Source organism: Candoia aspera, chromosome 1 (assembly GCF_035149785.1).
Source record: "Candoia aspera isolate rCanAsp1 chromosome 1, rCanAsp1.hap2, whole genome shotgun sequence".
Lineage (NCBI taxonomy): Eukaryota > Metazoa > Chordata > Lepidosauria > Squamata > Boidae > Candoia > Candoia aspera.
Genome location: NC_086153.1, coordinates 5,034,243 through 5,046,858, shown reverse-complemented (window position 1 = coordinate 5,046,858; position 12,616 = coordinate 5,034,243). Strand labels below are relative to the sequence as shown.

Sequence of the window (12,616 nt, the reverse complement as noted above, 5' to 3'; positions counted from 1 at the left end):
CAGCTTAAGCCGGAGGGAGAGTTGGCACCCCAGGTCAGCCGTCCATTTATCAACTAAAGTTTGCAATATGGTCTTAGGATAAATCAAAAACATCCTCAGTGACAGCGCTAATTGGTCCTTGTTATCACATCAGTTGACTTGGAGAGTTTGAAGGAGGGAGGGCAACCCGGGAGATTTAACACCTCGGTTGCCCTTGCCAAGTTCCAAAGTCAGCCGAGAACATGTGGAGGAAAAGGCAAAAGGATGCTGCCAACGCCCATCGGCATGTCTGACTCCCCGCTTTCAAGAGCAATAGAGCTTATAAAGAATGCTTCCCACAGCTCTGGATCCTATCTCCACCTGGAGTAGAGGAGAAAGTTGGACTGGGAGAGAGAAGATGGTTTGATTTCCTGCTGTGCTACAAAACTCATGGCCTTATTTGAAACCATGGCGACATGGAGATCCAGAAGGGGAAACTAAGGTGGCGGATGAAATGACCCAGTGTGGGTCCCAACACTGCAATATAGACGCTGCCTCTTGCATTGTGACTTCACGCCCAAGAGGTATAGGACATCGTGGTGCACATTTTGTCATTCGGATGGGAGCACGGTTTGTACTGGAGATCTCTGCTTGGCTAGTCCACCATAGGATTGTTACATAGGCTAGGATAACTTAATATAAGGGCAAAGTAACTTCAATAACCCGACTTTCGTCAGCCAAAAATTGGGTCTTCTGATCTCATCTCTCTCACAGATCACCAGGTAGAAGGACAATGCTGATTACAGGTCTCAGTGAGCAACTTTTTCAGGGACTGAATGTGACTGTGCAACTGAACGTGACTGCACTTCACGGTGAAGATGATGCCCCGATTTTTTTCAGAGTCTGAAATCTCATAAAACAATCCACTCATCTCAGCCTTGGCGCCGTCAGCTAAAATCTTGTAAGATTTTATGTCAGAACACCAAGAATCTTGTAAGATTTTGGCTATTTAAAATACACATTTACAGGCAAATAATTGTACATTTTGGCTATCTGGAGGTATTGAGGGCATCACACTGCCAACTCAATTTCAGCATTTCATTCCTCGCTTTCCAGATCTGCTGAACGCACAGCAGATCGTTTTCCGTAATAATGTCAATTCTTCCGAACACTCCATCTTCTTCTACTCAACATAGCCTACAAGGAAAACTAGGCGTAAGGAAGAGAGATGATAGAATTCTACTTTAATAAGGCCAAGAAAATTACCTTGCAAAATCTTTGCTGCTGCTTCTTATGAACAAATGAAGGTGCCGAGAAGCAATCACCCAAGAAGCTTCAAATAAGCCAGGAGTCCATTTAAAACAAGGTGGCAAGTATATCAAGGTTTATTAATCCAGGATTGGATTATCCAAATATGGTAAGGGCCTATCCTCAAATAAACCATCTGTTTTCATGGTTCAAAAGTGATAAATGAACATAAATCACCTTAAAAAACATAAATGCTATTGAATTCTGGCCAGGGAGGGACTTATTCTCACAAATTTAGAGAACTGTAGTTTTAAAAGTGCATTAGAACTGATAATATATTTATTCTTGTACTGGATATGCAGAAGCAACTCAGTTGTCCTTGGTTTATCAGAAATAAAGTTTTGTCCAAAACTGTGGCTGCAGAATTTCATATTTCAGGGAAACTGACCGTTTTCCTTTTTGGCTTTTGGTATCTGGCTAAAGAATTTTCTGTTCTGTGAAACTTTTGAGTCTAACTTTTTTTTTGCCTCCGGGGTGGAATTGCATTTTGATTAACAAAGGTTGGTTCTTCTGAATATATTATTAATTTGACACTCTACCAGCAGCCTCTGGGAATGAAAAGTAAAGTCAAACTTTCTATCATTTCTAGATCATTTTAGAATCTAAAATGAATGAAATCTAAGCATGGTATATGAAGATGTCAGGCACGTATCTGTAACACGTCTGTGTGCTCCCATGGGCTAAAACAGCCACGCCTCTAAACAAATGTACAATCGCTCAAGCTTTAATTTTGGTTGTTCTAAAAGTTTGGCCGTGATCTCTGGACTATGGATATTATTTTGTTTATCCAGTAAAAGTTAATCTAGTTTCTGCACAATATAATTTACTAAAGGATGCTACTGATAAAAAACAGACAGACCTTTCAGTCCTGCTGAGTAAGGAAGTGAAAAGTTACCACTACCCACCCCTCCCAATAGTTAAGAGATTTTTTTCTTTGCAAAGAGTTGTATAACAACAACTAGAATGAAGGTCATACACAAAACAGCCTATAAATCTTCTTCTTCTTCTTCTTAATATTTTGGGGTGGTTATTGCTTTTATTAATCGGAGTGAAGAGAAGGTCCTCAGCACTGTTCACACACAAAGAAACCAAACCAAGATATTTCTAAGGCATTCAGCCACACACATCCTCACTTGACTGCCATTTCTCAACCCTCGGTTGGTTAGGAAGCTCTCTAGGCTCCCCGCTAGTGGTCAGTAGCAAATTAACAGATTATTATTAATATTACTGCTACTACTACTATTTAAATGTGCATGCGACCTGACTCCTAACAATTCTGGTGAGCTCACAAATAAAAACATTTTAAAAAATACAGTAAGAGAGAAAAATAAAAAAATATAAGAGGGCAAAGATGACAAGAACCAGATAGGTACCCCCCCCCAAAATGATGCAAAGTCAAAACTTGGTTAGTATTTGGATGAGAGATCTATCTATCTATCTATCTATCTATCTATCTATCTATCTATCTATCTATCTATCTATCTATCTACCTACGTACATACCTATCATCTATCTATTTATTTATTTCCTGGAAACTACACAGATGTATCCAGGAAATCACCAGGAGTCAAGCGTGACTCAAGAGGGACTTCCCTGTTTTACCTTAAATTAACTAAGGACAACAGTTTGCCATCTTAGAAACAGACAGACCTTTCAGTACTGCTGTATTACAAACAGCCCAGTGTTAAAGCAGTAACAATGAAAGAAATAACTCACATTTTTCCCTTCTAGCAACTCTACACATTTTTCATTCTTGTTGCTCCCTCGGGAGACTCTCGGATTGACACAGGAATAGTCCCTGCTCGAAAGAATGGTCATGCGAACACGTGAGTAGGCCGTCCTCTGCAGCTCCTTAACAATCTGAGCTATTTGCTTGTGAGTTCGGGTTCCAAAAAATATTTTGGGGATCAGGGGCGTCCGTCCGTTTTCCTTCTTCTTTGCATCCGGGGTATCTTTGACAGTTTGTTCAATGGAGGAACAGGAACACTTAGAACAGGGACTGGAAGGCTGTAACTTTGGGAAAGAAATTCCATTAAGGATATTAACACGGCAAATTTTTCTCCTTCTAGAAAAGTTCCTTTCTATCCAACTGCAAATTTTCAAAGAGGAATTAAAATCTCAATTAAGCGTTCAATTAAAAAATAATAGCAATCAAATAAAGGTACTGTACCATCTGTTCTCAGTTCCAACCCCTCACTTCCTTCCCTTTTAATTCTGGTAAAGAAAACATCAGTTGGGAAAGTAAATTAATTCTCTTTGATCATTGCCTACGAACCCACATTACTTGTTGAACTGATTACCTGTTGGAAAATAGAGTTTTCTTTTATCCAGCATTGCCTGTTAACCCACATTTCTTACAGGGCTGACTACCTGTTTCAGGCACAACAAAAACTGCGAACAAAATAGCACTTCGCACCAGCTAATGCATCTTCAGGTGCTTTTGTGGCAGACTCAGAATTACGTTCTACATTTCACATTCATCAAATAACATTAACAACAGACTCAGCAGCACTGAAGTCAATTCAGCTAAAAATACTACATTAGTCTGAATGTGGAAAACACATTTCATTAAGTTCGGAGCACAGTGAAGTTACAGACCAGCAAAGCATCATTTTTCAACAACAGTAACAACGCACATTGTCTGAGATCTTCCCTTTTTTTTAAACAGCAAAACTAAATTACCAAAGCAGAAATGGGCCAGAGAGTTATGGCTGAAGTAGCTCAGGAAATGTTGGCTATAATGCTGATTGCAATAAAATTAATCTAAGCACATTTTCCTAAGCATAAAAACTATGGAATGAATGCAGAGTCCTGAACTGCAGGATTGCAGTGTTAAATGCTTATTTCAAAGGACACCCAAAGGCTTATAAATGACAGAGTTAGGCAGCAACTTCTTAAAGTGTTTAATTTTGCTTTTGTCTGGAGAAGCTAATTAATTACATAAAACCAATGACATCCACCATGTGAAACACCTCCTCCAACTGGCATGCATGATGTTCGGTTTCTCTGTGCATTGCAATGTTTTCTTTTTTAATTTATTTTAATTTATTACATTTATACACATATCTCACTATGAAAGTGACTCTGGGCTGATCTGTAATGTCACTGTTTGTAACCGGCTAGAGGAACACACCCAGGGAGACTCATAAACAGCTGTATTCTAGGTCTTGTGCTATTGAACATTTTTATTAACGACCTGGATGAAGGAACTGAAGAATTTGCAAGTGATTCAAAATGAGGAGTGGCAAACCATTTAGAAGAGAAACGGAAGATTCAAAAACTGAGACAGATTTGAAGAGTATGCCAAAATCAACGTGGGTGAAATTTAACAGAGAGAAAAATCTTAAAATGAAAAGCACAAGTACAGGATGGTACATGTGAAAAGGATCTGAGTGTTCTAATACATTGCAAGGTGAACATAAGCTAACAGTGTGATGAAGCTGTTAAAAAGGCATATGTTATTTTGGAACTTGTTAACAGTAATGTAGCACCCAGATAGTGGGAAATAATTGTCCAATCCACGATGCTCTGATCAGGCCGTTTGGAATCCTGTGTCCAGTTCAGGGCACCACGCTCTAAAATGACACTGACAAACTTGAGCAAGTTAAGAGGAAGGCTATCAAGATGGTGTGGAGACTAGGAACCAAGCATTATGAGATATAGTTAAGGGAATTGAGTATGTTTAGCCTGCAGAAGTCTGGGAGATATAATAGCAGTCTTCAGATATCTAAAGGCTGTCAGAGAGAAGGAAGTATATTTGCACTGTATTGCCTTGGAAGTCAGGACCAAAACCAATGGGCTGAAACTGCAGGCTGATGGATTCAGGTTAGATATTAGGAGCAATTTCCTGACAGTAAGAATTGTCAACCAGTGGAATATGTTGTTTCATGACATGGTGTGGTCCTTTCACTGGAGGTCAATAGCCATCTACCAGAAATGCTACCGCAGATTCTGCACCAAACAGGTTAGAATAGATTCACTGTGATGAAGTGAGCTGCAGCTCACGAAAGAGTATGCCTTATAATAAGATTTGTTAGTCGGAAAAGGTACCAGACTCCTCCTAGTTTTTGCTACCAGACTACGATGTCTCTCTCCTCCTACAACATCTTCCCCCTCTATGATTCTTTGACAAGAGACTGTTGGAGATGTCATGGTTAGCTATGAGTTAGGATGACATTGAGGCAACTGATGTCTCCTCAGTCAATCAATGGTGGGTATAACACTCTTTAACTACTTGAAAGGACTTCACACCAAAAATGCTGAAGAGGTGGTGTTGTCCATGACAATAGATTCCAACTGAAGACAGATTCCAACTGAATATTAAGAAAAACTTCCTACTAATAAGAATAGTTTGTGGAACCAGTGACCCAGAGAGGTGGTGGGCCCTTTGCTGAATGTCATAAAGAAGAAGCTGGGCAGCCATCTGTCAGATCTGCTTTAATTTGGATTCCTGCTCTGAGCTGGAGGTTGAACTCAAGGGCCTAAATGGCCCCTTCCGTCTCTGGGATTCTAGTGTTCGCTCTGATCTGTGATCCCTACTAGGCTAATAATAACAGTGATAATGATAGGGACGCTACAACGGCACATCATCTTCCCGGCGTAAAAAATGTCACACTGACATGGAGAACCAGACACAGCGTTCTTGTCAGATTTCCCCCCCTCCTCTTAATTGCAATCAGTAAGATTATCCTCCGTAAGCAAATGCTAAGTCACTATGCACGTTATGCTACAATAGTCAGTCAGGATCAACTATCTCTTGGCCTTTGCTCTATGGAAAAGCAGGTTCAGATTACCCACAGTCCCACTCAAGCTTGTCTACCATTAAATATTACAATGCAGGATAGAATGGAAGTAAATGCAACCCTTCAGGAGCTGCCAATCAGTGGGATAAAAGGCTGGCTGACGTGCCAAGTAAACAGGCCGTCCATGTGGATAGAGTTACTGGCCGCACTAGAATTGTTACATTCCTCTCTCAGGTTGCCAGAAGCGGCATATTTCATTATGCTGTGCTGCCACATTAAATAGCTGCTTCCAAATACCCATCCTTCTTGATATTGAATAATTACTTATTCACCAAAAGGATAAAAGGAAGACTTATGAATGGGCCTCTTGTCAGCCGTGAAGGAGGAAACAGCTGACGGATGGTGTCCATTACATATGCGGCTATCTTGGCCTCTGCTCTATCGTCAGGCAGAAAAACTGGAACTCAAACGATGCCGCGTGATATTACAGTCAACGCTCTAGTTGGCTTTTCAGAAAAGAGGGAGGAAAGTGCATCCACACGCACGTGGCCGTGCACACGCACAGACAAAACTAGGATAAAGTGCCCTTTGATGGAACACTTGGTAGGTCTGTCTGACCCGACGAGGAACACTAGAGAGGGGTGACTGGTCAGCGACTAGTCTATGGGGCAGGTGGTTCGAGGAAGTAATGGAGTAACAGGGAAGTGGGCTCCACCCTCAAAACAGAAAGTCACACTGCCCCCTCCCAAAAGCCAACACCCGCCCCATGTTAGCCTCTCAACAACCGAGAACAAATTTGACCTCTGAGGCCTATTCGTGAGATATCAATCAAATATAAGGGTCAAAGAACCTTAAAAGATCAAACACATCAATGTTTAATATCACAGAAACATTCACAGACCATAGCCCATTTCATCAGATGTGTGTTTTGGGGACAACAGAGCCATCTTTTTATTCCTAGTATCCTCCACCCTCAGCACTTTTCCCCTTCCAATTCCCTTGGAGTTGACTCTAGAGAGAACAGATGCTTTTGTAATCCCAGACGAGACAAGAGAAACATGCGACTGACTTTCGGTAAAATACTGACGTAGGTTTTATGGGGGGTGGGGGGACTTAAATGTAATTGACAGTCAGAATTTTTAGAAATATGATGAAACTTATGAAATAAAGACAGCAAAACTTCCCAGGAACAGACAGTCTTAGGTTTTTTCCTGAAAAGGTTTGAAACTGATACAATACTGCTTTTAATTGGCATTCCACCAGTACAACTTTACAGCTTGATTTTGTCATCCCTGGTAAAATAACATGGGATTGCTCTACAATGGACGTGACATTTCTGAAGGCTGTAGATGCCTTCAACCCCAAAACAAAATCTTTAAGAAGGTCTAGCTGCCCAGAAATATCCACCTAGTGTTATTAATGAGGAGCTTCTTCTCTTCATTCTCCTCTTTCATTTTTCAAAAAGGATACACCCCTGAATATATGCATTTCACAACAAAGTTGGCTAAATTAAAAACAAATTATGTTTAAAAGGAATAGAAAAATAAAAGTGCACCCGTTAAAAAGTTTATGGTATCATTAAAAAAATACTGGATCGTAACAATTTTGCAGATGATGTTAAATCAATATATACCAGTTGACTGTGGACATTTACATTTTCTGGCCCGGGAGAATAAAGGGTCTGATAAAACTTAAAGTAGTAGACACCCTTTGAAATGCTATGCATTGGTTAAAAGAAAGGAGTCTGTGAACAGTGACAGCAAATATGCTTTTCTTTCATATCAACGAAAAGGTAAGTTGATAAGACCTGTTTTTCTGTTTGTCAACCTCAGTCTGGATATTAAAATTATTATTTAGGATACTTTCCCCAACCTGAAATGCTCCAGATGCATTCCAAAAATTCCTTGCCAGTGTACGAGCGCTCCAGGTCCCTTCCCTTAAACACGGCCATCTTCTGGGACTTCGGAAGCGTGTCTTTTCCATTGCAGCTGCTGCTCTATGGACACCTCCCCCCTCCAAGATCAACAGGCCCCCACCCGTCTATCCTTCCAGAGAGCAGTTAAAACCTGGTTCTTCCCCCAGGTGTTGGGACAGGGCGAGCTCAGGTGGGATGAGAATATGGGTGCATCAGGGAAGTGTGGCTGTGGCACCAGGTTTTTCAGTTTTCAGATTTATTGCTGTTGGATTTATATGTTTTATTAGTTGTAAGCTGCCCAGAGTTGTTTTAAGATAGGCAGCTATGCAAATCTTTTAAATAAATAAATAATTCTGGGACCTGCAATCCCAAACACATCTGGAGGACATCAAGTTGCTGGTCTGGGATAATGGAATATTAGAAATGCCTGGCTGGATCAGGCTAAATTATAGCACTCTGTTTCTAGGAGGGATCAGTAAGATGCTTCTCTTATCTCACAACCAGGATATGAAGGGCGTGTCTTTCTTGCACCACAGAAACTAATGTTCATAGCTCCTTTATCTCTGAATATGGAGATTATCAAATCTCGTAGCCACCAACAGTCTTATCCTCTGTGAAGTTCATGAAACCATCTTCTGGTAGCCCTTAGATGACCTTGGCTAATCTCAAAAATAAGGGTCAGACTTGGGTTACTACTTGGTGGACACCACCCAAGGCTTGCAGGTAAGACTGGGAAGTCAAAACAAAAAATTCCTGAAGAATGCAAAGTTGACAAGGAAATTACATGGCTGTGTCCAGAAAGTCAAGTTAAATTCAAAGTCAAGTTAAACTCACAGGAGACTTTTTAAAAACGTTAGCAACCATCAAAGTATCAAGCAGCTGGAAGTTCTGTTGAAGAACTACATCCTCTGAAGAGGAATTCTTTTAATCCATTTTGCCCATCAATTTCACTGGTTAACTTGAACTTGTATTATGGGAGGGGAAACTTCCATTTTGTTCTCTTTATAACTGTTAAATTAAAAGATCTCTGCAGCTACCTACAATGTGGCCCCCCATTTTGTGTTTATTGAAAGGTTTTCTGAGTATAAAAGTTGAAAATATCCTTCCTTATTCCACCTGAGAAGGATAGCTAAAATACACCGAGAATCATAGATGGAGGGCAGGTAATTTTGCTCTACCAAAGATGACTGAATAATCCACCTGACAGAAGAACTATTTTAATAACAATCTGTAGCATTTTAATAATGATAAAAAATGTAGCCAATAAGTATCCTAAGTACATAAACTAGGAAACAGTGCAGTCAATCTCAGCAAATACAACCAACTGAAACCAAATACAATACAGCAATGATCAGCCAATATAATTAAGAAGCCACTGTTAATAACATTATGTCTGGTACTAGATTTATTTATATATTTATTTATATATTTCAAATTTCGTCACCACCCATCTCGCACAAAGCGACTCTGGGTAGTTTACAATAAAAAGGTAAAGGTAAAGGTTTCCCTTGACGTAAAGTCCAGTCGTGTCCGACTCTAGGGGGCGGTGCTCATCTCCGTTTCTAAGCCTTGGAGCCGGCGTTGTCCATAGGACACTTCCGGGTCATGTGGCCAGCATGACTCACGGAACGCCGTTACCTTCCCGCCGAAGCGGTACCAATTAATCTACTCACATTTGCATGTTTTCGAACTGCTTGGTGTGCAGGAGCTGGGACGAGCAACGGGAGCTCACCCCGCCGCGCGGTTTCGAACCGCCGACCTTCCGATCGACAGCTCAGCGGTTTAACCCGCAGCGCCACCGCGTCCCTTCTAGTTTACAATAAAGCTACAAATAAATACAAATTAAAATACACTGAAAAGTACTTCTAAAATACAAACATAAAGATAAAATCCAAGATGGTGATATTAAAAGTTCTTAATTTAGATTAGTGAATTCATAAATTCATGGGGGCCTCTTTAGGGCACTAACCACCTCGAGTCACCATGGGTTGGGCCGCCATATAAATCACATACATACGTACATACATACATAAATGTCTCCTGAATTGTAATCCATTGGAGAACCAATTATTAAATAAATCATGGTTTGCTAAAGCCGCCATATAAATCCCACAAATAAATAAATAATTAACAGTCTCCTGAATTGTTATCCATTAGAGAACCAACTATTAAATAAATCATGGTTTGCTTAACCAGGTATGAACCCAGAAAAATGGGTTATATAACTGGTATAACTCTTATACCAGTTATAAGAACATGTGAGAAAAGCAGACTTTCAACCCAAAGAAATTAGATATCCATTAACACTATACAGGCTCTGGAGAACATCAATTATCAGCAAGGGAAGAAAGTCCAAAACCAGCAATCAATTTTTTGCACTGTATGTTTGTGAATTATTACACCTCTACGCAGCTATTTTTCTCCAACTGCTTTGTGCAGTTTTAAGTCTTTTAGCTAAGGTTCAAGAGCATCTACCAAGCTTTAATCATCAATGAGGGCTACGGGTATACATAAAAGCCTTCCATGACCCCCTGCCATTCTGCAAAGATAAGGCCCAGGCTTAAGACCTTTAGCAAACTGAAAAGTGCTTGTTTGAAAACCATCATATATTTGATAATATGAAGTGGTAGGAATAAACATGTTTGAAAATAGCATCCTTCGCTACCTCTTCCTGCACGTGACATCAATTTAGAGAGGTCAGGCAACAGTTTAGAACCAATTAGGTGAAGCTCGATTTATGTTTACTTGACAGAGATGCCCATGTATAGTTTTCTTGGAAGTGGCTTGTCACTGCCTTTTTTCAGGATTCCTTTCCCAACTTCCCAGTCTAAACTATAACCCTGAGATTTGCTGGTGATCTCTCATCTAAGTAGTGGTTAGGTCTGACTCTCCTTAGTTTGTTTTAGATCAGCCAAGGTTAGCTAAGTGGGCTATTTTTCTAGCTGAGCAGAAACCAAGTGGTTTCATACATTTTCATTGACTTGCAAAGGCAGGGATAGATCTCTGCCATCTTTCCTAGTTCCAAGGGAGTAGGGCAGCTCGGTGATGAAGTGTGAAAATGGCAGTCCCAATCTCTCTTACGAAGTTTGGAGGCAGAGAATGGCTGGGGCATCATCTCACCTGACCACAATCACCATAGTTAAATTTTTCTTTAGGGGCTCCTTGGAAGCAGTGCAGATGCCAGGACCAGCTCCATGCCACCTCTCCAAGGAGGAATGGAGAAGTTCCACTTGCCAACTGAAGCTTAGCTAACATGGAACGAAAGGGATCCATGGTCTGACTTGGAATAAAGGAACATTTTATGTTCTCCTGTTCGGTATCTGAGAGAAGTCTCAGGATTTGGGAGCAACAGTCACTACTTCTCCCCTCCAGGATTAGAATGAAAACTCGCTGTTGCTACACTCACCAGAGGGAATGTGTGTGCAACATTCAATATCATAAGTGGAATTATGGACTCCTAGACCCAAATTATGGCAACCAGCTTGATTGATAACTGGCAAATAGAGGGAGAAAACGTAGGCAGTGAAAGGCTTTGTATTTCTACGCGCAAAGATTACTGCAGATGCTGACTGCAGTCAGGAAATCAGAAGATGCTTAATCCTTGGGAGAAGAGCAATGACCAATCTCGATAAAATAGTTAAGAGCAGAGACATCACACTGACAACAAAGGTCCGCATAGTTAAAGCAATGGTGTTCCCCGTAGTAACATATGGCTGCGAGAGCTGGACCATAAGGAAGGCTGAGCGAAGGAAGATCGATGCTTTTGAACTGTGGTGTTGGAGGAAAATTCTGAGAGTGCCTTGGACTGCAAGAAGATCCAACCAGTCCATCCTCCAGGAAATAAAGCCAGACTGCTCACTTGAGGGAATGATATTAAAGGCAAAACTGAAATACTTTGGCCACACAATGAGAAGACAGGACACCCTGGAGAAGATGCTGATGCTAGGGAGAGTGGAGGGCAAAAGGAAGAGGGGCCGACCAAGGGCAAGGTGGATGGATGATATTCCAGAGGTGACGGACCCGTCCCTGGGGGAGCTGGGGGTACTGACGATCGACAGGAAGCTCTGGCGTGGGCTGGTCCACGAAGTCACAAAGAGTCGGAAGCGACTGAACGAATAAACCACAACAGACCCAAATAAAGATTAAATGTGCTAACAGCACAATTATGAGTCTCACGTAATTCCAGATTTGACAATAGCAGAGACTAACACCAATCTATCCAGCCCTACCAGGAAAAGTAAGAAGTTCCTGTGATACCTCTTTCAAACCACAAAACCCTCCCTCTTACAAAACTAAAAGAGCCAAATTAGTCAAAATTACTGGAGGGCTGAATAAGAACGGAATGACAGAGGGTAAGTCAGGGTAAGAAATACAATGGTCAGATTTCAGCCAATCTGTACATTTTGAGAAGATCTGTGTAATCCACAGCTCCCTAAAGTTTTTCCCTTCACTGACATTAGCCGCCATCAAGAAGGAGAACCATCAAGGAGGAGATTCTGCTGCCAATGCAGCTCCGCAGCTCCCTTGTTCCAAAGAGCAGCACTCCCCAGGATAAGCCAGCTTAGAAAGTCAGTGCCAAAGCACTGAAACTTCAGAACCGGAATGCAAACTCAAATGCAAAAACGAGAGCTCCCTCAATACCTGTCCAAGCCCCCAAGCTGCATATCATGGGAAACAAAGCTGGCTCGGTGGC

At 41.1% G+C, this 12,616-nt stretch overlaps 1 protein-coding gene across 1 annotated transcript in view; it reads right to left on the bottom strand.

Moving 5' to 3' along the window:
- The window catches only part of BRIP1 (BRCA1 interacting helicase 1), a 115,977-nt gene that overhangs the window by 76,363 nt on the left and 26,998 nt on the right, over positions 1-12,616 (bottom strand). The window contains exon 6 of the mRNA XM_063296349.1: positions 2,983-3,279. Within this exon, the coding sequence (XP_063152419.1) occupies positions 2,983-3,279 (297 nt within the window). The remainder of the gene's footprint in view (positions 1-2,982; positions 3,280-12,616) is intronic.